Source organism: Hyalella azteca, unplaced genomic scaffold (genome assembly GCF_000764305.2).
Source record: "Hyalella azteca isolate HAZT.00-mixed unplaced genomic scaffold, Hazt_2.0.2 contig17973, whole genome shotgun sequence".
In the NCBI taxonomy this organism is placed as follows: Eukaryota; Metazoa; Arthropoda; class Malacostraca; order Amphipoda; family Hyalellidae; genus Hyalella; species Hyalella azteca.
The window spans coordinates 77,835-105,101 of NW_025947732.1; the positions used below are offsets into that span (position 1 = coordinate 77,835).

General features: G+C 38.0%; 1 protein-coding gene across 1 annotated transcript; it reads left to right on the plus strand.

The window, feature by feature from the left end:
* The first annotated feature begins 851 nt into the window (after positions 1-851).
* Positions 852-26,641, plus strand: LOC108681246 (homeobox protein MSH-B). Its single transcript, XM_047885456.1, has 4 exons — positions 852-1,923; positions 19,305-19,711; positions 24,394-24,569; positions 25,332-26,641. The coding sequence occupies exons 1-4, from the start codon at positions 1,704-1,706 to the stop codon at positions 25,597-25,599; spliced, it is 1,071 nt and encodes a 356-aa protein (XP_047741412.1). The 5' UTR covers positions 852-1,703; the 3' UTR covers positions 25,600-26,641.
* The last annotated feature ends 626 nt before the right edge of the window (positions 26,642-27,267 follow it).

Here is a 27,267-nt window from a genome sequence, read left to right on the forward strand (position 1 = left end):
ACACGGTTTTTTGACAATCCTATAATATCTCCTGAAATAGATAACCTTGTTAGCCCGGGTAGAATATGATCGCAGCTGAGCACACGTCATTTTCACGAGTTTTGCTGCTTAGCAGTAAAGTCAGAACAGCGGTTATGAAAATCTCACATGTAAATACATTGCTATAATAATTATAATGATGATAATAATGACTTGATGCGGATAAAAAGGTGGCGTCAATAGCAATAAAGGAAGCTTGGTGGGGCGGGAGCCGCACTGAAAGGCAAAGTCTGTGAGCACAAAGCGCTGCTCTCAATAGACGCACTGCCGCGAGCATTACATTCAGTTATGGCATCATTTTCCACGTCAATTTACTCTCAATTTGAATGCAAATGAAGTGTTTACATACAGCACGATGTTTTATACCAACGCTTTGCCATCGACCAATGAGAACTCGGCTGTAATTTTTTGCGTTGGTGAGATTCAGCGACGTCCAATAAACAGAGGGCTTGCTTGGTCTACAGGAGGGGCGTCGGCGAGTGTCCTGACGAGGGAAGGAGTGGCATGTAGAGGAGGAGCTTAGGATTGTGAGGGGAAAAGCCGGTCCCTAATTTCGGGACGCCGTAATTACGATTTGATCGCCCCTGGTGACGTCAACTTCCTCCCGAACCCCGGTCTGCGGTCGCGCTGTTCTGTCAAATTTGGAGCGGGGCGTTTCTGCGAACAATTTCTGTGTACCCTAGAAACAAATAATAAATTTTTGACTGGACTTGGAAACAGGTGTTTTACCTCATGTCATAGAAAATTCAAATACTGAAAAACTTTCAATGATAGTCTAACCCCAAAATATTCCAACACGAGATAATAATATTTGTAATTTTGGTTTTTGGGTTCTCCGATGGACCTAAGATATTCCTTAATAATACTGTATAAGTGATTGCAGGTAAGAAAAGCTGGATTTCCTTCAACAATTATTGTGGTAGAGGACATTTAAATTCAAATGTAATTACAGTGATGACTTAAAATGTTAATGAATATACTGAGGCAATGCTATATAACGAACAGTGTAGCTCTTAGGAGTTCTGGGCATAGTATAAAGCTCCTTGGTCGTTTCGCCAAGTTGAAGGTGTTATGCTAATATTAAATCCTTAACCATCACGTAAATTGGAATTGAGATGTCATAAAATTTATGTTCAACGGTCAAAAGCGTCCTGGACTTAGAATGAAACAAACCGAAACCAAAATTTCAAATTACGTTTGAACTGGCTAAGGGTCTGGCGAATCGCGGCAGAGATTTCCTAAAACCAATCACTCAAGCTCAAGATTTGGTGCATTAATTAAGCCCAAGATTCTCTCTGCTGCGTAGTAGTTTAACAAGCTTTAGAAAAGTAACAATATTATAGACGGTTCATACATTTCAAGATTTCTTTATGAAGTTTCTTCAAAACAAATTGTGCGTATACACGTTAGCTTCTTTAAATCATTTGAAAAAAAAATCTAGAGTAGTCCGTAAACTTCATCACCAATCAAAATTCAACGAAGATGTCTAAAGAGTGCAAATGAGGAAATGCGCAACTGATATCGGTTCATAGAGCATCTTTCTTTATTTGATCAAACCTTGTCAAGAATCCTCATTACGTTATTAGTTATGCTCATATTAATTAATTTACAAATACCCGCAAGAGGATTAAAACATCGTTGACAAGTTTTTTGGCACTACAACCATGAGTTCAAACAAGAGCTTCTTGATCCGGGACTTACTTGGCGACGTATTCCTACGCGCTGCTTGCGATCGTCTGCAAGACAGTGCTGAGAAACTATACTCTTCTGAAACTAACAACCCACGCTCGAATGAAACTGCTGATGCTTTCATGAAACAAGAACCTTCAGCGTCTGAAAAAGAGCTCCTCGATGTAAATAACACACCCAGCAAAACACCTCCAGGTATGATCCTCATTTAGTAAAGTTTTTTTTTCGCTTATTAAATTAAGTCATAGATGTGATGAGAAATAATCACTTCGAAGTTTTGCCTGGATAAATTCATTAGTACAAGAAAGTTTATAGTCAATCCCTACGTCAACGCCTATAGTAGCAAGAATAACTGACGCAACACATACCCGGCATCGATAGTTATCTGTCATACGAGTATATATAACATACTATATAATCTTCGAGATTTTCATCATTGTGTGTTGCTAAAATTAAAAAAAATCATGACAGCATTGATGAAGAATTCCGCTTCATTAGGTTTGATTTAATTGCTACTTTTTTCGTGCCTGCCAGTCGGATGAGCTGCAATAAACAACCGAAAGTTGACATACCCCGTATATACTTTCTGGCGGCGGTAAACGTTATATAACATAATCATTTGAATGCTATGCCTAAAGTAAGAGTAAATAGTCGATAAACAGTTTTTAAATAGATCAATACATCTTAATACAAAAATATTAATGGACAATTAAATAAAACGACGACAATTGTGTCAAACACAATCGAATAAAAAAATATGTTCGCTATAGAGCCGATGCTTTATGCTGACGCTAATAACGCTAAAAAATAATTTATAAATTGACAGAAGAATATATTTGAATTAAGGAAGATTCAGTGTGATGGACTTCTTAGTTTCCAGTAGGCTAGTTGAGGCTAATCGCATTGAGGCTAATGCGATTAGCCTCAATGCGACAAACTCACATTGAGGCTAATCGCTAACATGTGCATAATATAAAATAAATGAGCAAGTTTCTCTACATAGCGGTACTCCTTTTTAGCGCATTTTCTCATTTATGGAAAAAATTACTATGGTGCTAGCCATGTCCGTCTGTCCGTCCGTCTGTTTGTCCGTCCGTCCGTCTGTCCGTCCGTCCGTGACCTCAAGTTTTCGTCGACGAGAAAATGCGCTCTCTGTCACTCACTGCTGAGAGTACTGAGTTATATTTTTTCCTTGCGTGGGTCATCCTGACCCAGTTTTGCCGGCAGAAGGGCGTATCAGTATTAGGTGCGCTCCCTGCTTGCTCTGCAGGTAAGAAAGTGTATCACTTCTCCTGCAGGCAATGGCCCATATCTTATGTTTGAGTGTGTGCCTCTGGTAGATGAAATCTGTACGCCTGAGAAGTGAAAAGGAGGTCATGGTCATTATACCATTGCGCCTGAGCGCAAAACGCACCCATGCAATATACAAAAAAAACTCAATCACCATCACTCCTATACCTTGGCAGGGATTATCTTCTACTTGTCGTTATTTATATTATCGTGCCATGAGATCTCAAAGTCTGATCCTGCGGGCTGATGACCGAGCATTTTTACATCTTAATAATAGTTGCTTCATCCGTACTGTGACGGAAAAAGAGCTACACGCGCTTGGATGTATGTAAATTTGTGCTGCTTTGGATGTCGGACAGCATGCATGCGTGACACGGTTCGAGGTTCCGTTGATCCCGATCTGCTCGTGGTTTGATTGCTCCCAACCAAACCGTGTTTCGTGATATGGTCGCTCACAACCTTTTCGTGGTTCATCCTGCCGCAAATTCGTGTTCGTTATTTGATTATGCAAACTGACGCGGTAGAAGCCTTAACTTCGGTATTCCGTATAATAAAACAAAATATGGCGTAACTGTTACTAACAACCATCATGGGCTGCGAATTTAGTAGAAGTAACGAAATTTTAAATAATAACTTGTCCTGGCATGTCATGCTAAACATGTCCTAACAATTCCTGACATGTCCTGACATGTCATAGCATGTCCATTGAACAAATGAGACTGCTACCCAATAGTTAACTTTCAACGAGCTTTTTGTATCTGAAGGAAATGGCACTCGCAAACCTTCCTCACTATTTACAGAGTGCTGACTCACGGCAATAGACATTATTTATTTATTCTTCTTTGTTCTCCGAAACGTTGTTAGTGAATATATAGTGAGCTTGCATTGCGTTTTCTTTGCTTTTAAATTCTTGATGAACTTGCGATTTATGCAGACAAGTAAAATAAAGGAAAATTAATAATTATAGTACTGGCAATTTGAAGTCGATTTCTCCCTCGCTCTAGCACACTTATCAAAAGAGAGTTTTTCTATATATCATGATTTATTTTACAATCATCGCATATGTATATCTACGCTCGTGCGTACTGTAACTATAAGTAACTAAGCTCACCACAAAGTACTTTCCCTGTCGTGTCAACAAGCAAGATAATTTGGGACTCGTGTCCCGGATGGATTATACGGAAGGGTTCATCAGGATGGAGGGGCTCGATAAGATACAAGGGGTTTACAATTAAGAGGGCTAAATTGACTATTGAGGGCTGAGCCCGACAGAGGGACGTACAAATTGACCCATTAGAAAATCAGAGCGGTATTAGCGCGCATCGAACTGCGGTCATTCACTGACAACTTATAATTCGACTTCATGTTACTACACGAGTGATTGTAAGGCCAGCTTTAGTCCAAACATTTAATGTGTGGAATGGTTTTGGAGCTCTATTCATGCAAATAATTTGATGTCTTTCAGAAACTTCTGGAACTATGTCAGATCGCTAATGCAAAGTTGATTACAATCCTTCTATAGGCGATGCTTATATGATTTTATACAGACTATTTGTGAATCATGCGAGTTTCATCTCACCGTTGTGTCCTCCTTAATTGAACAAATAGACATTTTGTCATACGCCATGCACCTGAGTATTATTGAACAATAAAATTAATCAAGCCCATTACCCTGAAGAACATTACAAACTTTTCAGTGATTTTGACCACAATCAGAAGCACATTTACTTCGGCTAAAACTATTGATCGATTGCTTTTCTCACAAGTTCACTACCTTAACTAACTGCAATGTCATTTATAACGGTCATTTCGATGGCCAATAATTGTAATTTTATTCATTTGAGAATTACTATAATTAAATGCCGATAATTTAAATGCCAATAATTATATCATTATTACAGTGTTTATCAAATTTCGAGGTGCAGGTGGAAAACATATTAGAATATCATATGTCAGACTATCACTCAAGGACGATGGTTGGAAGACATTAACTCGCACAGCATTCGACACGCTCCACTTTCTAATTACTGGCGACACGGCCGCCTTATATAGACCCTTACATTTGTGCTACCCTCACTTTTGTTTCAGTACCCCAGCAACGGAACTCTTGACTCTACGTGGTTTCAACAATGACTTTGTTTTGTGTTTATATAGTGGAAGGTTTGCGGCTGCTGCGAGTTGTTCAGAAACAATATAAGGCTCAATATGGAACTCGTTAATTGCACTCGACAATCAAGTTAACATTATTTGTTCGTTACTATTGTAGTTTCCAGTTGTATGTGATGAGGGTCATGTGAGGTATTATTGATTATTTATTTAATTAGAACTAACTCGTTTGAATCGAGGTGACGTTGCACTGCGATTGAGCAATAAATGTTCATATTTAATCAAATCACATTTTTGTTGAACGAATGATCATGATTTCCATGTTGTTGGGGTAATTGGTAAATTAATTCAACTTTACTTTACAGATATGTGCTTATGATTAAAATTTTGATAGAAAATATAAGTGTATGAGTTTGCATTCAAAATCCTTTGGTATGGTAACTGCAGTTGAAGCGAACACTTTCTTCTCCCCAACAATTTATACGTAACAAAATTTTGGGTTCAAGTTGTAATTTTTCAATTAATTAAGACGACAGAAGAAGGGAATGGATACATGTTCCTTGATTTACTTTTTAGTGCCAATTACTTTAACAATCGTTATTAGGGCGAATTATTTAATTACAAATTTTTTTCATGTAATTCCCATGTAAATTCTGAAAAACCTCAAGGCAATTAAAATGAGCTAAAAAAACTTGTTGCGTCAAATTTGAATAAGTTTCATACGTTACACATGCGCTGTGCTGACATAAATTCCCTAGAGCTTGACTTGATCAAATGCTCGCAACAACAACAGATGTGATGATAACATCAATAGCCGTGACTTTGCTTTTACAAAAACAAAGATCAGTGCAAATGCGTGGCACGAACTGAGCGCGAATTTGTCGCTTCACTGCGCGAGAATAGAACGCTCACGTCCAGCTTGTGATGCTCATGGTGTGCTCAACGAGCGTGATGAAGTGAGCACAAAGTGCGTGATGAAATGAGCACAATGTGTGTGATGAGGTGAGCACGAGTGCCGTTGTTGCTTCATTATGCTAGTCACATCCAGCCAGGTCAAGGTGGCTGTGATAACATTAGGGATATTGTGTTGATTTGTGTCAATTTGTGTTGATATCCAAATATGTTTTCATTGAAGACCAGAGAATTTGTTTTATTCGCAATTTTCTTATTAGTTTTTTCAATATATCGAACAATATTTTTAGTTTGAACTGGCAAATCGAAAATCAGGTTACCGATGGACATTTTTATTTCGTTCACAACAACATCGTGAACGTAACTAATAATAAAATTAAACTGCTGATTTATTACAAAAACAAGAAAATACAGAATCTTGTAATGAACAATAACCCCTGCAAAAAAACGGGAGTTTTCCAAGAGACCAATGTAGTCTATAAATTTTCTTGCAATAGAGAAGGTTGTAGACTTCTCCCCAATATGGACTACATCGGGCTCACAACTACGACATTAAGCCGACGTCTCACGTGCCACCTTCAGTCTGGTGGACCAAAGAACCACCTGATGGAAGCCCACAACGAGACCATCACTCGTACGGTGCTGGAAGAATGCACCAGCGTCGTCATGAGATGCCCCGACGCCAACCGACTCATGATAGCTGAGGCCCTCATCATTAAGGATAGGACCCCAGCCATCAACCTTCAAACTACTGGATTTGTCAGAACCTTGAGACTGTTTTCGGAGTAATTTTCGGTGCTTTGATTCTAAATTATTTTGTGATTTTGTAATTATTCCTAACAATTTTGATTTTTGAGTAGTATCCTATTTACTTGATTTTGTACTTATGTCGACGCTAATTTCATCACTCAATGCGCCTTTTAACTAGATAATGAATGATAGAAACATTCGAAACGTCGTTAACGAAATAAAAATGTCCATCGGTAACCTGATTTTCGATTTGCCAGTTCAAACTAAAAATATTGTTCGATATATTGAAAAAACTAATAAGAAAATTGCGAATAAAACAAATTCTCTGGTCTTCAATGAAACCTGCTTGAAAGAAGAAATTCTGCCAACCTATACTAATATCCAAATATTTGTAGATGGTCAACCGTGGTATGCAGATTTTGTTCCCAATGAGTGTCAGGCATCTAAATTCAATCGCAGGTATTTAAATTTTAGGTTACACCCAATATTTTCTTCTCTATTAAGTTACTTGATTATAAAGGAGATAAATTACTTGTTATATTATGTGAACAGACAGTTTGTAGCATTTGAATTCAGTTTACTTTAAGAACGTAATTTTTCTTCTAATATTACACGTTATTGACAGCTGCCCAAAACAGGGTAATATATGGTAGTTGGACACATTGAAAAGATACGACGTGTGAAACCTTTAATTAATCATAGAAATCTGTTAAGCGTACCCAGTGTTTTGCACAATCAATTATTTTTTATCATCAAATCATCAAGTCGTTGACAATCAAGTCGTTCGCAAAATCATCAGACAATCAATCAGTCGCAAAATCATCAAGTCGTTGACAATGTTACATAACGAAAAAGGAATAAATAATAATAATGATCGAAAGAATCTCAACAATCGCTATCATTTTTCGTAAAGTTATCGCTTCACGCTGGAGTCGAGTTACAAGTCTCGTTAGCGACGATCACGGAATGCGCGAGCAGCTGCAAATATGCTGCACTTTCTCTCATAATGCGTGGAATGCCATGAACTTCACACGATGCTGCCAGGCGACGTGCATTGGGCAAGTGCTTTCATCGAACCATCGAAGAACCTTCAGGAGATTTGAATTGAAGGATTACGGAAAATTTTTATTCTACCTTTGGCCTCGAGATTTAAGTTTATTTAAGTCATCATTTATGGTAACTCGCGTGTCAAAACGCACGTTTTATCTGGATTTTTTGAGAGTTTATACACTTCTAAGTTTCCCGGCAGTTGCAAAAGTCAATTGGTTTTTGATTCCATGAAACACGTCGGTCTCCAGCAGCGTTGGTGCGTTACCCCACATGGAACCGCGGCTTTAACGAGACTGCCTTTGAGGCGGCCAAGAAGAGGGGCATGGAAGTCAAGAATTGACTCGATGCGGGAGGCCCGCGATGCAAAAGGTGCTCTCAGGTACGTGGTCTCACGGCCCAGCGATATCGCTTTTGTTCCTCTCAGCGTCCACCGCCAACACTCGATCAAACGCCAATACCAACAAGCGCCTTTTTATTTACAAGCGATCCCAGGCTGGAATATGCAATGGGAATCGCTGCGTGTGATGTAATTTAATGGGAAGTATGTGTGCTGGAAAATTGTTTGTCGTACGCCGACAATCACCGATTATTTTTCATACAATCCGAAAAGGAATTCGGAAACTTTCCTTATGTTAAAATATTTAATGATAACTACATGTGTTTGCAAAGTTACAGAGGTCTGCCAGAGATAAAGCAGGTTTGATTTACAAAGGAAATACGGGGGCAATAGCTGCTGCCTATTATTTGTATTCAAATACCCATATTTTGACATTTAGGAACTTTTTAAAATCTCAGATCATATTTCCATTGAATCACTTGTAGTTTGAGTTAATATGTGCTGAATTCCATTCCGTGATGATTTCCAAAGGTCAAACTGTGCTGAAAAACATACAAAAATCATCTCTACTTCTAAGTACGCCTTCATATTCAATTATCAATGGAATTTGTCAACTCCTTCTGGAAGGTAACAAAATAAATTTCATTTCGTTATTATCTTAAAACCAATTAAATAACTAAAATCCTTCATATTTCACTGGTTATAATAAATCGCTACTAACATATGGGCTTAATAACAATAATGATAATGAGGGTGTGAGGACGCATTTTCAAAACGAATACCCGAAAAGCACAAAAGTTGAATAACATTCTCACCGACTGCGTGCAAACGATTCCTGAATCAGCATCTTGAACTGTCGTCAACAGCCACTCTCACGCCATCAGGAAATCGATTTTTACTCTTCTGGAGAAAGCTAGAAGCGTACGAAACTAGAACTTACGCTCCTTTCAATCTGCCAGTTTTTCCAGAATAATCGCGCGTGTAAAACCTACCATCCACACAGATCAAGGCACTCGATCAGGCAAAGGCCGCGGACTTAGCGCGCAAGATCGTGATCCAAGTCTGCTGGACTTATCGCTCCGGCACGCGACTTGAAGGGTCAATCAGCAAATGCTTGACACGAGTAATCATTAACGGGGCTCAGTGAGAGGCAATCGCAGGCTTTGTATGGGCTGCTCTTGTGTAGATGAGTCAGTCTATTACTGTGTGCATTGTTTGTTCTGGGTTTGAGGTAAAAATATAAAAATAATTGTCGTTATGAGCGATGGATGAAAAAATTTTGTTCGTTATGAGCGATAAATGAGCGATGGTTATGTATTATATAAATGAAGTATCAAGACACGAACAATATTCAAGCGCCTTCACCAACCTAATACTGTGTGCATTGTATTTTCTGAGTTTGAGGTAGAAATAAAAAAAATTGGTCGTCATTATTTACATTTGAATGAATGTAAGAGTGATGGTTATGTATTAGATAAATGGAGTTTCTAGACACAAGCAATATTCAAGTGGCAGCACAAACCACGCAAACGAGCTTATATAGTTGATATGTCGAAATCAATAAAGTTGGCAAATAACGCGGAAACTGGTACAAAAATGAAGAAGAGATTATCATGTATGATGAACGACATTTTTGCTACGATAACTGTTCACACGTACAGTCGTACCGTGAATGTTAGTTTATTCAAAATAAGAGAACTTTAAAATAAGGGAACTTCTCAATTATTTGTAAAGGAAAAGGAGTGAAATCTGGAAGGCAGTAATAAACAGTGTGAATAAATAATCAGTGAATGTAATGAGTGAATGATAGTGAGCAACGATTGTTTTTCAACTTATTCTTGCCTAGTATGTCATTCGTGTCTTGGGTGAGGACGAACATCTTGAACAGCTCTATATAGCACGAAAATTATATTCTTTTACGTACGCCATGCATAAACATTTTAATATTTTTGTCGTTATCGGCACGAATAATAGTCATTTGTAAAGTATAAATAGTCATTTGTAAGTAAAAAATGTCGTTTGAAAAATTTCGAAGGGAAAAACGGTTAATAAAATTTAGTTATACGAAAAAAATGATCGCCAGATGAAAATAATAATAGTAAATAGTCAGTAGAAATATCCATCGAACTGATCATTTGTTGGCAAAGATTGTGTCCGTTGGCGAACAATTGCTGTGTGATTGCCTCTGCTTAGGGCACTCCTTCATCCATAGCATACTCAATTACTCATTATATAATCTTTGGGTAAGTCAAGTTCAACAATGATTTAAAGAACTAGCAAAGATTAATTACCATAATAGAAAAATTGTCCACTAATTAATATTTATACCTACCAAGTCAAAGGTCCTCTCTGAGAGCAAATAGATTGAGCAGAACCGAGTTTTAATTCGAAGGAATAAAGAAATCTTTGTAAATTTTTATTCCAATACGACAAACAATAAGCAAAAGTTACTGAAAACACTACGTTAAACGAGTCGCTCGTTATCCCATGGCATAAACAATAGCTGCTCGTGGAAGTGGCGTGCAGGCACCTACCTATAAAGGGTCGCAATACAATGCAAATTGTGGCAGCACACGAGAAAAGTTTGGAGGGCCGACACTCAAGAGAACTTGTGATCTACTTAGCTCTGCATTCACGTTTTATTTGTATGAACGGAATATATAAATTTTAATAAGTTGCTATAAACGTATTATATTGCACACGAACAAACCTCGTTCACACGCATGTATTTTTGCGTAATCTTTTAGCATTAAATAAATACCCGATTTGTTTACATAGTAAGATTGATTATAAAATCGTTGAAATCTTCAAACAAACTTTACGCAAAACTTAAACTGCGTTGATTGTTGTTTAGCTAGTAGAAAAGTTTGTTGTTGCTCAAGTTGAGTTGTATTAGCTTCTTTAGTAATGCAACGACAGATGTTGGTGAAACTCTTCGTGTTATCCTGGGATTTGCGCACTTTTAGTTACAATTATACTATGGATGGAAGGTCGTACCTTCAAAACCCGCTTAAGTACACATAACGGAGGGTCTGTCGCCTGTGATTGGTCGGTTTGGCTTGACAACTCGTCAGCGATTGGCTGACGGATTTGAGAACTCGTATGTACTTATGAGAATCCGGACGCTTGACGTGGGAAAGTTATGACTTCCCTTGCACGGTACAGCTGAATGATTGACACGTTACCGTGACAAGTAAGGGTCAACGTCTGGTCTGGTAACGTGACAAGTAGGGGTCAACGTTTTGTCTGGTCGGTGCAATCTTGCCGAATTGATGTATTTTATTTTCATCAGTTTCGAAGATCACGCTCTCGCTCTTTGTGATCGCTGTTCGGCAATCACCGTCAGTAACACTGAAAGAAAGTTGAAGGAGAGAAGAATCTGTGCAATGATCTCATGACGTCACGCTGACGTCGAGCATACGCACACCCGGGGAATTTAGTGAACTTGTCTAAATAGCGTCATCTCGACCGATGGGCGTATTATGCAGTGCTACGAACAGGAAGTGTGACTTTATTTGACCCGTCCTATTTTATGAGTGCACGATCATTTTTCTTTCGGCAAAGATTTCTCTCCTTTATTCGCACTAGCTTCGGACGAGGGTGCCGAAGAAGTTACTCATCGACTGATAATTACGACGGGACTGAGCCCCCTTCAAATAGACCTGTTGGCCCCTCAAAATAGATCGTGTTGGCCCCTCAAAATAGATCGTGTTGGCCCCTCAAAATAGAGTTTGTTGGCCCCTCAAAATAGACTGTGTTGGCCCCTCAAAATAGAGTTTGTTGGCCCCTCAAAATAGACTGTGTTGGCTCCTCAAAATAGATCGTGTTGGCTCCTCAAAATAGATCGTGTTGGCCCCTCAAAATAGAGTTTGTTGGCCCCTCAAAATAAACTGTGTTGGCTCCGCAAAATAGATCGTGTTGGCTCCTCAAAATAGATCGTGTTGGCCCCTCAAAATATAGTTTGTTGGCCCCTTAAAATAGACTGTGTTGGCTCTTCCAAATAGGCCATGCTGGTTCCCACTAGGGAAGTTTGGGCACCAACATGAGTAATTGCGACCCAATTCCGCCCGTTTGGCCCTACAGAGCGCGTATATATGTGCCTCACTGATCGGAAGTTGGCTCTACATAGCGCACATCGACCCCACATGGCACATGTTGGCCCAAGACACCGAATGTTGACCCCGCATATCGCATGTTGGCTCACATGTTGAGGACCTGGCCAGGTCACAAGTGGCCTAATTGCTTCTCATATTAACGACGACTTCGCGACGATGGCCACTTGAGCACGCAGCGCATCGCGGCCTGCAGGGTTGCGTCTCACAGCCTGCAGGGTTGCGTCTTACGGCCTGCAGGGTTGCGTCTTACGGCCTGCAGGGTTGCGTCTTACGGCCTAAGGGTTGCATCTTACGGCCTGCAGGGATGCGTCTCACGGCCTGCAGAGATGCGTCTCGTGGCCTGTAGGGTTGCATCTTACGGCCTGCAGGGATGTGTCTCGTGGCCTGCAGGGTTGCATCTTACGGCCTGCAGGGTTGCGTCTCGTGGCCTGCAGGGTTGCATCTTACGGCCTGTAGGGTTGCGTCTCGCGGCCTATATGGTTGCGTCTCACATCCTGCTCAATCTGTATTCCACTTCCTCCAAGACTCGTCTCATAAAAACTCATTTGCTCTCACAATCACTCGACTCGTTGTTGCTCTCATCTCGTTTCACATTAACATATGTCTCTTTGTAGAACCCACCTTTTATCACAATAAAGCGTCTCAGTGTAGCACTCATCTTGTTACAATAACGTGTCTGGTCGTAGGCAAGAGATCCTTTCTGAACTCGCGCTTTAACCAACAGTGTTTTTTGGTCCGAGAACACTTATTTAATTGTACAGATTGCACGAGTTTGGTATCGTAGATTTTTCGACGAAATAATTTGACTTCGATCAATAAACGATGACGAACGTGCGGCCTATGATTCTCAGATCGCTGACTACATTGTACGATCATTGTGAAGTGTTCCAGTTCATTTCCAGACTTGACTGCCGACGGAATAACAAGGGTCCATTGTACTTCACTATATGGCGTACAATAATACCCCACTCGTTCCGGCAGGAGCACAATACTAACCATGCACTACAATGCTCTGCAGAACCAGCGTGGTGCTTCGACAGGTTGCCACTGCTTCGGGCTCACAACAAAATATTAAAAATAAATGAGAACGAAGCATTACAAAACGTGCCTTGTTCGCGAGGAATTTCGTCAATTCTTTGGCATCGGAAATTTGCGGATAATGTATAGGTAGAATACAACTCCTAATGAGGCTCACATCTGATTGTGGGTATTGGTATTTGATCGTTCGATCGTTCGCTTTGTGATCACCAAGCTAATGTTTTCCGAGCGCTTGTGTGGTGCGTGAATTCCAAGTAGTTTGATTGTGGTAAGGTCGATTATATGCACTGGCTGATCAGCATTAAAAAAGAATATACTGATATTTAGAGAATATAAATGGATAATTGATAGATTATATCTGATTGGATCTACCGGCAAAGTTAGATGGTTTATCCATTATGGAGATGCTCACGCCAGAAATCTCTACAGGTATTTTTTTTCACAAAATACCACGTTCAAAAACTAAAGAGCTTCGGAAAATTATATGCCACATCAAGCACTTAAATGTTCATCGTATTTTAATGAGGTTCTCTGAAAGCATAGTTTTTGAAAAAAACATTCGATATCATTGTTTCAATGCGCGGCATTAACATATATTGCATCGGCCTCCGGAACACGAGGGAAGATTATCACATTAATTGAAGGACTCTCGTTTTCCCTATTTTGAAAAAAAGAACATTTTTTCTTTGTGTGCTTATATCATTTAAATAAGAATCCTTCAGATAGTGAAGACCAATGCTACGAAGCTATCAGTAATCCATGGTTTTTGGTTTCTATCACAAAGACTGCCCGAGTAATTTATTTTTTAGTGAATAATATTTTCAACGTCAACGGCCAATAATTATTGTTCCATTATACGCGCTGCATCTTCCGTTCAAAGGACAATTTTTTTATATATATGGGGAAGCAATTTTCAGAAATAAAAGAATTCACTCACTGTCACATTAAAATTTCAATGTTTTAATGAAAGTTTTTATTAATTGTGATTGTGCAGTTGCGATATTATATATATTACCCCGACAAACTTTTAGTAGAAGGATCATGGCAATTAAACCATACGTTCCAACTATGTTGCGACAAACTTTCTTACGTGCGACGCAAAAATTCACTATAAAAGAGTTTTCAGTTAAGCTGCAAACAACAATATTGTTACATTTTATAAGGAAAGAATGAATTTAACGAGCAAAGCTATACATCGTAATTGTTTAATTACTTTCCTGAGAATTTTCCCATACTGAAAAAAAAGAAAAACTTAAGTTAATATCTCAAAAATATCACATATTTATTAAAATGCGTACTTGCAGGCAGTAGCAGAATAGACTGGGAGTGTTTTAGAGGCAAAATTGCTCAGGAGCAAACGGTAGAAAAAGTTTAGCTATAGATCTTTTATACTCTATTAAAATTGTGAATTTTACACAATTTAAACCTAAAGGCAAAACCACGAAGGTATTTATTGTTGTGGTTTCAAAGCAAGGCTAGGGAATGTTATAGAGAGCAGCGGAATTCCGCGTCGAGACTGATGCCCTCGGGCACACCTTTGCCAAGCACCCCTCGCACTCTTGCCCTCGGGCACACAGAATGTCCCATAAAACACATGCCCCTGGGGCAACTGTTGGGAAACTCTGACGATCACAATACCAGATCAGGGTAGCTAAATAATATCTACTGAAAGTTACGAGTCATAATACATATGAACTATGAATAGAAAATTGAGCTCCTGCTACGTGCAGTCTCAATATTATGTTTCACAGTAACAATTTAGTTATACTGATTTGACATGATTATTTTGTCACGATATTGAATTATATACCTTTTGAGGAAAAGATTTTAGTAACTTCTTTAAGAATTGAAATGACATTTTTGTCTTTGATGACCAAAATGCAGTGAGAATTTCATCTCTTTTTGTATTATTGTTAATTCATAAATGAAAGTTTCTCCGATAAAATGAAATACAACAATATTAGTTCAGTAGCTGCCTGCTTTAGGCAGGGTTTCTCTGGCGGCACACTTGTAAATTTAAGAGCATCTCATCATACGCGCACAATTTAAATCGGACCAGATTAGAAGGCATACAACATGAAAAGATTTTATTTAAAATTAATGGAAACATGTTTTGACGTAATATTCAAGTAGATAAAAGCCAGGGATATGATTAGCTTATAATACAGAACAAAGGAAGCATGTTTTGATGGCCGTATTCATGTTCCGTACAAGGAAATTAGAAGCCTCTTCAGTCTTCATGCATATAATGTCGTTAATAATCTCACTGACAAATTCATTGTAGAGCGCGGTCTCCAGAAGCGCGCTGTAAAACCTCGGCTGTGACCTATGTTTCTTTACCTTTCTCTACTGGCCAACGCCAAGTCTTCAACTATCCTATATTTTTTCATTCTAGAAGTACATTATTTTTACTGATTTCTCCTGAAATTAAAATTTAATATCATGCAATTTGTTAAAGCTGAGACACATCCAAATCCTAGGTTCGATAATCATCTTAATTCTTATATTTGTTCTCGTTTGATTCTTATTTTATACCTTGGTTAATTTTATAAGTGGTATTATCGTGTTAATTAGTGAACCTCGTTACTTTTGTCATGCAGCAAATTTCAAATCTCGGAGCCTGTGGACGCCATTAAGGATTTTCTGCTTCTTGTCAATCGGTTAATTTATAGCGACCATCTTCTATCAGATATATAAATATGTATAGATATATAAACATATATATAAACTGATCACTTATAATATACCGAAGTACTCATATAAACGATTGATATTCCTCACAGTTTAATAAGTTTAATATATTGTAGTTCTTAGTTGCAGTACCAGTGTAAAAGTTGTGCGTATTCTTGTATATTTTAACTGACGGGAGAAAGTCTATTTGATGCTGAGATCGAACTACAGAAATTTTAAGACTTTGAAATTGTTGCTCAGTTGTGATTTCTTAAATTAAACGTACGAATGTAATACATTATCTATTAATATCGTGCAATAATAATTTAAACCGCAATAATGAATAGATGGATGGTTTCTCTTGTCAATAATAGTAGAGCCATAAAAATCCCGCTATTGTAGCTGGGATCAGCAACGCTGTAAAAGACGTCGACTGTAGCGCTTTGTTGCGTAGCTTATAAGGACGGACGTCACGCCTGCGCCATGGCTTCGTATGACGTCACAGCTGTCCGAATGCAGCAATAGTTGACTTCGTTATTCCCGGGTTACAAGAAATCTTTCCACTCCACAGAGTCAAAAGAGAAAATGACTTTGTAATGACTTTTTATTCAGGTCAACTTATTTTATGAATCATTCTGTTGTTATGAAACAATAAAATAGTTCGTTTTGAAGGGGAAAAATGTTAACAATGAAACCGAAGTCGGGGCCATAGCTAGCAATCAGAACACAGGGCGGGTTGCCTCAAACATGGGAGCTCACAATATCTCAGCGGGGGTGCAAAACACCCCAGTTTTGATCGCATAATACATCGAGGTTACAATAAAACACGGCACCGAGCACTCCTCGTCACTCGTCGTTTCCGGTCCGTTACTTTGCCGGCGATTATTGCCCATTCAGTGCTGGTAAAGAGCCGATTTGATGACGATATTTACCCGCTCTTTGATCAATTAATGAAGAGGTTTGCCAGCACGAGCATTTCGCCAGTTATTCTGCTGATCAGTTCGTTAGCAACGCCTTCTATTGCCAACACTTCGCTCAGCTAATCTCGCCGCACGCTGCAGCTGCGCTGCGTTCACTCAATAAAATTAATAAAACTTTGTCCAAGTAGCGATGCAGATTTACCCTCGCGTGGGTCATCTTCACCCAACTGATCCGTAGAAAAGGATATATCAGTGCTACATGAAGCAAGTGTATGATGCAGCGAGATGTCATTTACAGCTCATATTCTAAGCAGCACTGGCGGCCCCTCACGTGCTTGTTCATTATCATGTATAGCGAAGAGTTTATCGTGCATGATGTACAAATGCTCTCATGCTTGTACATGCTCAACAGCTCAATATAATACAAGTTTGGCATTATACGGTTGCTTCACAACTTTAAATAATACAAGTTTGGTGTTGCGGGTGATCTACAATTCTAATTAATTCACGTTTAATATTGAATGAGGTTTTATTCACAACATCATGCAGAGTCAATTTGCAATACATGTTAATGCCTCTCAAATTGATTGGAGAATCTGTTAAAGTTGTTATTGTTCACTCTGTCTCGCATCATCTTGAAGCATCATAATTTTTATTGATTTGTTGGCTTCATATTGAACTGTAAGTGCCCCCCATTCATATCAATTGTTTGTCGATGCATTTTTTCGACAGAAGCATATTTTAATTTCTCTAAAAGCTCGAGAGCCTGTGCAAAATCTCTTAAACATATTTTTCTGTATATGTTTTAGAGAAACTTTTTACGGGCAAGTTTGACAACTTCACTCTAATTACCGCACGCTGAGCACAAATTGATGTACGTTCATTAAATGATTTTGAAATCAGGGTCATGACGATGATTTCTAAGTTGCCCGCACGTGTAAGGGGGATTTACACGATCCCGACTTTTTGTCAGTTGGAAGCCTACGTGGCATTTTTTCCATAGGTATATTTAGATAAATAATATAGGTAAATAGGTAATAAAGTTTAAATAATAAAGTTTTACTTATATTTTCAATATTTGAATGATTCTATATATATAGCTCAGATTTTTAACTGAAGGACTGCTTGAACTTCTCCTATACCGATCATTTGAAATCCGACAAAACTAATGAGAAGCGTAATATAATCGAACATCAAATCGTAATATAATCGAACATGCATGCAAGCCCCTGCAGGGCTTGCATGCATGTTAATTAGCCTTGCATGATGAAAATGCGACCCGACTATCATGAAAACAATTCGTTTTAAATTCAGTACTTGAAGGCACATTAATTTAGATTAAACTACTAGCTCCTTCCTTGTACTCCAATAATGAGAGCTCAGAGAAGTTCACTGTATTAATCATATAATTAATTATGAAACAATAAAATAGTATCTTATTATGTTCACATAGTCGTATACTGAGATGTGAGTAAAATACGTAAACTATTACACCTTAATAACATAGCAAGTGCAAAGTCATTTTTCGATTTAGCCTGAATCTTATTAATTGAGGGCTCGAAACGATGCGTCCAATTAGTTTCCTTAATTATGTCCTGGTGACTATTAAATAATTCAAAATCATATTAAATTAAGTTAATATTTCGGAATCGCTGCAAAAGGTTTTTCTTCATTTGAAATATATTTTAACGAGAAAAATCTCCATAAAATCCTTGTACATGAGAAGTAGGTATAGTCAAATATTGCTCATATGAGGCGACGCAATGTATTATAAGTTATTAATTGACAGACGCTAATTGACAACTGAAAACAAGGCGAAGAGTCTAGAAGTGAAGAATGAATAGTTATCGCATATTTAAAATCGACTTGATAAATACCGAACCATGCAAACATCAAAAAATAAACTTCTGATGAAAAAGGGCATTTTGAGGAAACATTGCTTCGTCAGACCGAGGCCTATACATATATCACCCCGGCAAACTCCTTTTTTAGCAATCCTAATATATAAGTATATACGCTGGGAGCTGCGAATTTCTGTTCATTAAAGTCCCTTAATTTAAATTACAACGAATATGTGTCTAAATATATTATTGTGGCATGGATGTGCACAACAAACAATTGTTTCATCTTTCTTGTCTAGAGTGTTGTCGAAAAAATCGTGTGATTGTTTTAAAAAAGGCAGAATTTTATAAATGTTGTAGAAATTGTATTAAAAAATGTGAAACAAATGCAAAAATATTGCTCGTAAAACACAACCAGAAGATGGAACACCATCTGTAGCCGTAAATTTTCTTGGACTTTCTAAAGATATCAAACCGATAATTTTCTTTTAGATTACAGACTTTTGTTTGATTTTCTAAAAATATAAAACCGATAATTCTCTTGCAGATTGCCGTCTGACATCGTCTCCTCTCCAATCTACTCCATCATTTTCCCTCTCGTTCCCCTCAAGCGAAGCCTCGATATCATTCATCCCCATACCCCGGATACCCCTGACCTTCCCTCAATTCAAACCTTCATGTTCATCCTCCTCATCGTCCCCATCGTCTCCTCAGCACCAATCTTTCTCATCCCCACAATGGCTGCCGAGACGAAGGTCTTTGTCAGAGGAGCGTTGTAGGTCGGCAAGTCGCGACGAGGTAGCAAGGGAGGAGGTCCCCTTTATCCTCGACCAGAGGGCGGGGCTGTCCGTTACTGAAGGAGGGACCTCCTTAGAAGAAGAGGACGCTGAGGGAGGTGTTAACTCCACGACCGTCGACAGCATCGACTCTACCGACGGTGACGACACAGGCTCGGTGAGGATTCGGTTTATCGATATCATAGAGTTTTTATTTGCAGGTTCTTTAAAATGCATTGAAGCTCCAGTTCCTCGCAAATCTAATAACAATGCGATCGCCCGCTCCAACAACACGCTTCCCTCCTCTAGCGAAAAAAATATATTCCCCCATACAAACTAATTTTCCGCATTTGTTGCCAGCAATAATCGACTGAAACTTAACTATATGTCGTTGAACAACAGTAATTTGATCGGTAGATTTTGTTATGAATTTATTTGAGCAAGCTTTAGAAAAATTAAATTTTATATGCATGGCTATAAATTTTCTTCCTCTATAATGTAGTGACGCAAACCATGACTGCATGGTAGAATCGACCTATAAGTCTGGATATTTAATACAGCAAATAGGAATTCATTAAAATTGTTTAACCCGAACTACCAAATCCTAATAAAGTTTGAATATTTTCTCATAGGTTACCATGAAAAATTACTTCATTATTGTCTGTTAAGAAACAAGCATTGCATGATTAGCAGCATTTGCAGTATTTGATTATTTTAATTTTATTAATATTTTTTATCGTTGATCCCGCGATCAAGTCACTTGAATTAAATGAACTAATTCATTGGATTAAAAATAACATAAGATAACAAAATTAAGTTAATGAATAAGTGTAACACGAATTGTTATTATTAGGCTTGAAAGCTCGAATGGTTTGTTAGATCTACAATAGCCGAAGTATATTTTGATGGATAAAGTGTGTTCCCACACGACGACTTTGTCATCTAGATCTCTTAAACGAAAAAAGACACAACGCAGTGACGTATAATTAAGAAGATGACGTCATGGCTTGAGGTCAGGCGAGTGTACGTTGGTGACATTCTCGAATTTTGAAAATTTTGATATTCTGAAATATTTCCGATATCGCAGCAGGTTTAGCTATCGCAGTATTATCCACAGTGTCCCAATTGCATCAGACTCGATCAATATACGGGCTCGTATTGCTCATAACCCTTAGTCTTCATGTACGTGTATAGTTTCATCACATAGATTTATTATGGCCGAATATATGTGAAATTCCTTTATTTATATTTAGTCATATTATTTAATTTTCTTACTTTTGTAATATTACCCTGGGGTGTATTCGTGCTTCGGGGCGAAGAAATTGTCTGGTATTTACAAGGTTGTAAAATTGTATTGTACAATTGTATTCAATTAAAATCTCGTATGTAAATTTTTGGAACAAAAATTTCAATTTTTTACTTGGTCATTTTTAATTGGTCAGTTAAAAATGAACAATATTTTTTATTTTTACACTTGGTCATATTTAGATAATATAACCTCCCACAAATGCCTTTTGATGGCTATTGTATACAGTATATACGAAGCGTCACTTAGTGAAGAATGTCGAAGTCTACGGTGTTGTGATGTGAGATTTAACTAAATCCATCACACGTTCCAAATACTTGATCAGAACTCGACAGTGAATAAAATTTTTCCTCATCGCTGCTATTAAAAAACGTAACTTATTGTAAGTTTTCGCGCCAGATGATAACAAATCATTTTCAAGTTTTCTTTTCACCTTAACAGAAATATTCAGTTTGGCTTAAATCCTGAAATAAAGTCTCAATGCAACCGATATCTCATCAACAGCCGTCTTTAAAATGGAGTCATTAGATTGCACAAGGGATTTCAAAGAATCATCTTGATTCAATTTAAAATTTTGTGTCTCTCGGGCACATGGATAATTTGAATACCAGATTTGAATTAAAAAAAACTATAATATATCTTAATATTTCTATAATAATATTTAAATAACACTTTCCGAGATTTCCTCGTCTTCTGTACACTAGTATATGGTATGCAAAACACCTCATGCATTTATCATTAACTTTCAATTATAATATAAATGCTTTAAATAATTTTGTTCGTGAACAGCCTCTAGTAGAATTTGCGTCAAGATGTCACTATGCCCTCACCAAGTCTCGCCAAGATTCCGCATATTCTCCTCCTCCGCAGAAGTTGCTCCGCCTTTTCCCGGAATCCGTGGGAGTATTTTTTCCCCACTGGCCGGGGCGGGATCAGTGGCGGGAGCGATTCCCCCTCTTCCAACCCCCACTGAAGGGCTCAGTCGGAAACATCCATTTTAGATGCTAATGGGATAGGTTACGGGAAAACTCTGCAAAGTGTCAATTAAAACGAAGAGGGCGAGTCGATTGCTCTGGAGCTCGACGTGTGTGTGAGCTGCTGACGCGTGTAGTGCATGCCAGAGATACCGAGCAGTGACACTTCGGTTTGTGTGCTGTCGTAAAAATTCATGACACTTTGCAAGGTATGCTGAAATAGAAGCACACATTTCGAAGAAATAAACAAAAGTTTTAAGCAATGGAAGAAGACAAATTGAACTACAAACAATGGCAATATATGTCAAGTATAAAACAAAACCAAAATTATTTAATTTTGTTAGGATCAGTATTTAAAAACTTGTCGATCGGCGGAATTTTTTAACACAGTGCAGAGTATTGCAAAAATAGCATTTAATAATTGCAGCAATCGGATGTGCGAGTTGGTGGGGATATAGGACACATTCGAACAGCAACCGATGCTTGATTTTTTTCAATCAACTAGTTTTTTAATTGAAATTTCCATTTTAAATTGGAATTTGAATACAAATTTAATGCAATAATTTAATTGTTTAATTTAGTCTATTAAAGTTGAGAATACAGCTTTGTGTGCATAAATTTGCTGCTATACCTTTCATATATATTCCTTTCAATAAACTTATATATTCCTTTCATGGGTTGGACTCAATCTAGAATTTTCGCTAGCTATCTCACTTCAAAAGGCTTCTCATGCACCTATACCGTCACCCGCACCTGAATTCAATTAATTTAATAGTACATCTTAAACCTTATACTGATCGTATTCTAACGTTATTGATGTTCACTAATGAAACCTACATCACTTTAACCTTCAATGATATTCATTAATGGACCCTATATCACTTTAGACCTCACTGATACTCAGTAATGATCCCTATATCACTTTTGACCTCACTGATACTCAGTAATGAACCCTATATCACTTTTGACTTCAATGATATTCAGTGCATTAAATCCTATATCATTTTAATTCTCACTAATATTCAGTAATGAACCATGTACCACTTTTAATTAACCCTCACTGATATTCAGTAATGAATCCTATATCACTTAACCTTAACTGATATTCAGTGTAGTAATCCCTATAACACTTTAACTCTCATTAATAATCTCAAATGAACCCTAACCCCGCGCCCTACCTTCCCCTCTCATTTACACACTCAGACATCCTCCCGACGTTGAGACTTTCACTTCCCTGACAGCGTTCCCCTCTCTTGCCCCATGTGTGTGACCCTCGTGAGTCTTTGAGACGTTCCCGAACACCGCGTTAATGAGGCTCTCTAAGAGCACTTTAGAGTCTCTTGCTGCGAAGCTTTCTAGGAGCTCTCTAGAGTCTCTTGCTGCGAAAGTCTCTAGAAGCACTCTGGAGTCGCTATATTTACTGCAGGTCTAAGCATCGGCTTGTGCTGCTTGTAACCTCTTCCATCTTCAAGATTATTCTCCAGGAATTCCACACGACGTCATAACGATTATATTTAAACATATCACCTTTTTAGCGCTCTGTGCTTTCCCGAAAAATGAATTACTCACCATAAAAGTAAAATTTGCGGCTTGGTAGGCATTAAAACTATTACCGTATTATATTCATATTAGCATTTTTCCCATTCTCATGGAAAATTGATCACCTTCATGCAAATATAGATAGCTTGCTTGTCACATGCTTCGACCGAATTCCCACAATAAAAATGTTGTTTGAAAACTCAAAACTACCTCTTATACGCATCATCTTCACGATAATTCTCACCAACTCTAGATCAATATTCATATGATTTTTTAAAATGCCCTCACGATCATCTTTTCGAAAATTGGTTTTCGAATTTTGGTCAACTGAAAACTGTAAACCTTGCAGAACTTGAAAACTTCGTCACAATTTTTGAAATTCCATAAATAAATTGATAGTTGCTAAACCTAAACTAAGAACGATGGATAGGTAGTATAGGAGCTCCTTAACGAAGGGGTGAAGTTCCACAACGCTTGGGAGCTTCAATAGGTTTGTTATTTCAAATGTTTATCCAACAGAAGTGGAGGATATATCAATATATTATTTACTCTGTTGAAAATATTATTAAATCATACCTATCAGAATAACGAATTTGGTAGCGTTGACAGCGCTATAGTTAACCGTGGTTGCTTGAATGATTCTAAAGAATTGTATAAAACTGTGTGCTTATGAGCACTGTAGAAGTAATTTGATTTATAGCTGCTGAAAAGCTCTAGTCTTGTACTCAGTATAGGTAATGCTGCTAACTAAAAAAATATCCGATTAAAATAATGAGATTTATCTTTACCATTCTTATTAGTTCATTTTTATTTTGTTCAACAGATTTAGCTGAAAGGTGGTTAAAAACGACAGATATCATGACGCTCACTGAATAATATAGTCAATTGTAGACATTTACTGAGAAGAATATAGGTCAGCGCGTTCCGCCAATCTTCACAACTATTAACTATAGCCAAAACATGAGAGTTGTTGCAAATCTATTTATTTACATTTTGTTTTTCATATGGAAACAAGGGTGTGACGATGGTTTTATTCAACAGTCCGAAGGCCGCAAGAAGCCGCGGCGTCGACGCACCGCCTTCACGCATGCGCAGCTCGCCTTCCTCGAACGCAAGTTCAGGCTGCAGAAATACCTGAGTGTGGCCGACCGCTCTGATGTGGCGGAAGCGCTGAGTTTGTCGGAGACCCAAGTCAAGACTTGGTACCAGAACAGAAGGTGAGCCAGCGTGGGTTGAAAGCTGAAGTTCGTACAATGTAGGAAGTCAAGACTTGGTAAGCGTGATGTGATGGTGTGCGAGCAAGTTGTAGTTTGTACAATATGGGAGGTCAAGACTTGGTAAGCGTGATGTGATGGTGTGCGAGCAAGTTGTAGTTTGTACAATATGGGAGGTCAAGACTTGGTACTAAATAATATGGTTAGCTATTTTAGCAGACTGGTAGGAGATCGCGACTTGGTATACGAGGGCTGTAAAAATGTGCAAGGGGAAAGTTAAGTGACGCATAATTCATGTAATTGAAGCAAAATTTTGGCCAAATAATAATAATCCAAGTATATCTTTTATACGTGAACTTACCTCATTATACAAGAATTTAAAAAACGAGGAAAATTCCGAGTAAAGTGACAATTCCTTCATTGAATGTGCTCCAGGGACAAACCCCATCATTAACTAAAAAATTTCACAATTTTTGAACTGATGATGGAATTGGTTTTCGAAAAATTTACGGTGAAGATATAGTGAATGTTATTGGCGTTTTCTTAATTTTCAAATTATTGGCTAACGTGCGATTTGATATGTACCTTATCAAAAAATATGCAAAAAAATATATAAGTTCTAATATTTTGAGTTGTGTAGCCAAATTCGGACATTTACAAAAAATTTCGAGAGTCAGAATCATGTTCAGGAGTCAATAGATATTAGGCTTCACGATTCAGCTTTTATTTGCTATTCTGATATCAACAAAACATTTATGTGTTCAGGACAAAATGGAAGCGACAGAACCAAATGCAGCTGGACCAATTACGACAAAGGTCCTCGCTGAGCGCAGCTGGAGCGCTGGTGGACAAGGAGCTGTCCCTCGCGAGCGGTTCTTCGTCACCACGCACGTCAGAGGCCACACTTCTGTCCACACCGACGTGTTGCCCATCGTCATATTTCTTGCCTGCAATGGACAGGTCGTGCTTCATTGCAACAGCTGGACTCTTCACCCGCTTGCCGCACTACCCGCCTCCAACATGCCCGTTGTGACCGCAATTCATTGAGCCTCTCAGGGTGCAGAACATACCACACCTATCCGCGTCTCCGGGACTTGATTGATGCTGCAGAATAATTGCAAAGTCAAACCATTCTTTATTGACCGTCTTTTTACATATGTAAGCACCTCATTTCATTTGGATAAATATCTGCCGAGGTGCATAATTTCCAATCATTTTCATGCAGACGACACCAAAAGTAACAAACAGGCAGCCAAAAAGTACAGCATATAATTTGTTCATTATTGAGTACTGTTCGTTAGTAAGTAGAGCCACTATCATGGTAAAAATGATGTCAATGCTCCTAATTGAAGTTTAAATCAAACAAAAATTATGTATTTAAATTTCTACGTTCACATATGAATAACAAAGGATGTACCTAAACAAACAATAAAGAAATGCAGACAGCTTCTAAATTAAATTTAGAATTAGGTTAGAATCCGATGTAATGAAAAAATGGTCCCATATTGAACGTACCAAATAGTTCCGCTCAACTTCCTTCTTGCAATATTTGAAAAGTTTCCTTTAGTATGAACTGTTGTGACCCCAGTGACGGAAAGACGTAAAACCAAAATAATATATCGTTCGTAAGAACCTTAATACTTTGTATATTTGAATATGTAAGCAATTTAGATAATAATGACGGGAGAAACGTTGCTGAATAAATATAGGCTAAGAATAGTTGTATAGAATTTGAAACCGGTAAGAGATCAATGATTCAAGCTGATGGCCACGAGAGCGTGCTAAAACCGATCTCAAATCTCTAACTATAATCACTTTAATTAAAAACGGATCTCAAATCTCTAACTATAATAATTTTAATTAAACACGACCCTCAAAACTCTGACTAATCATGACGGCCAAGACTAACGTGAGTGGTGGCCTACAAATTTTTTACAGTAGTGATGAGATGCTGAAGCCTTTTGCTGTTAAGTGACACCCTTTATTGTTGCTTTCAACCATCGTGAAAATAAAATATAATAGAAACGCTATGTGCTACGTTTTGATATCCGTGCTTACTGGATGAAATTTTATACACGTGCAATAAAAAATTCAAAAAAAATCAACGATAAGAACTGCTCCCTTCGAATGAAAGTGAATTATAAGCTTAAATACAGCATTTAATTGTGGAAAAAAGTAACAATCTCACAAATTCTATGTACAATTTAAAATACGTTGATTATTTGTCGTGCCAGAGAAGTACGGAACTTACAACTGCTGGCATCAATGCACGCAGTGCAGAAACAGGAAGTAAGCGATCTTCATAATTATTTGCCACAAAATTCTTGCCAATCATCAGTTACTTTATTTTTATTTGTGTTTGTCTTATTACCCATACTACCCTATTTAGAGCCCCCTTATACACTCAGAGGAGAGTGTATATGGGAGAGTGTATGGGAGAGTGTATGGGAGAGTGTTTAGAGCACCCATATACAGAGAAATAGGCCATGGGCCTATTTCTTCAACGCCGACACTTCTATTCTATTCTAAATGAGAATGACTTTGTCAAAATGGCTTTTTCCCCTATGCTACGTGTGAGCCTAATTTGGTCGCACAACGTCTACTTTCTGCTCATTCTATGTTTAATTAAGAAAGTGTGTCAATATTTGGATAATATGACCCAGCCATTTTTCTGAGTGCCTTAACGCAGCTAAGCGCAGTC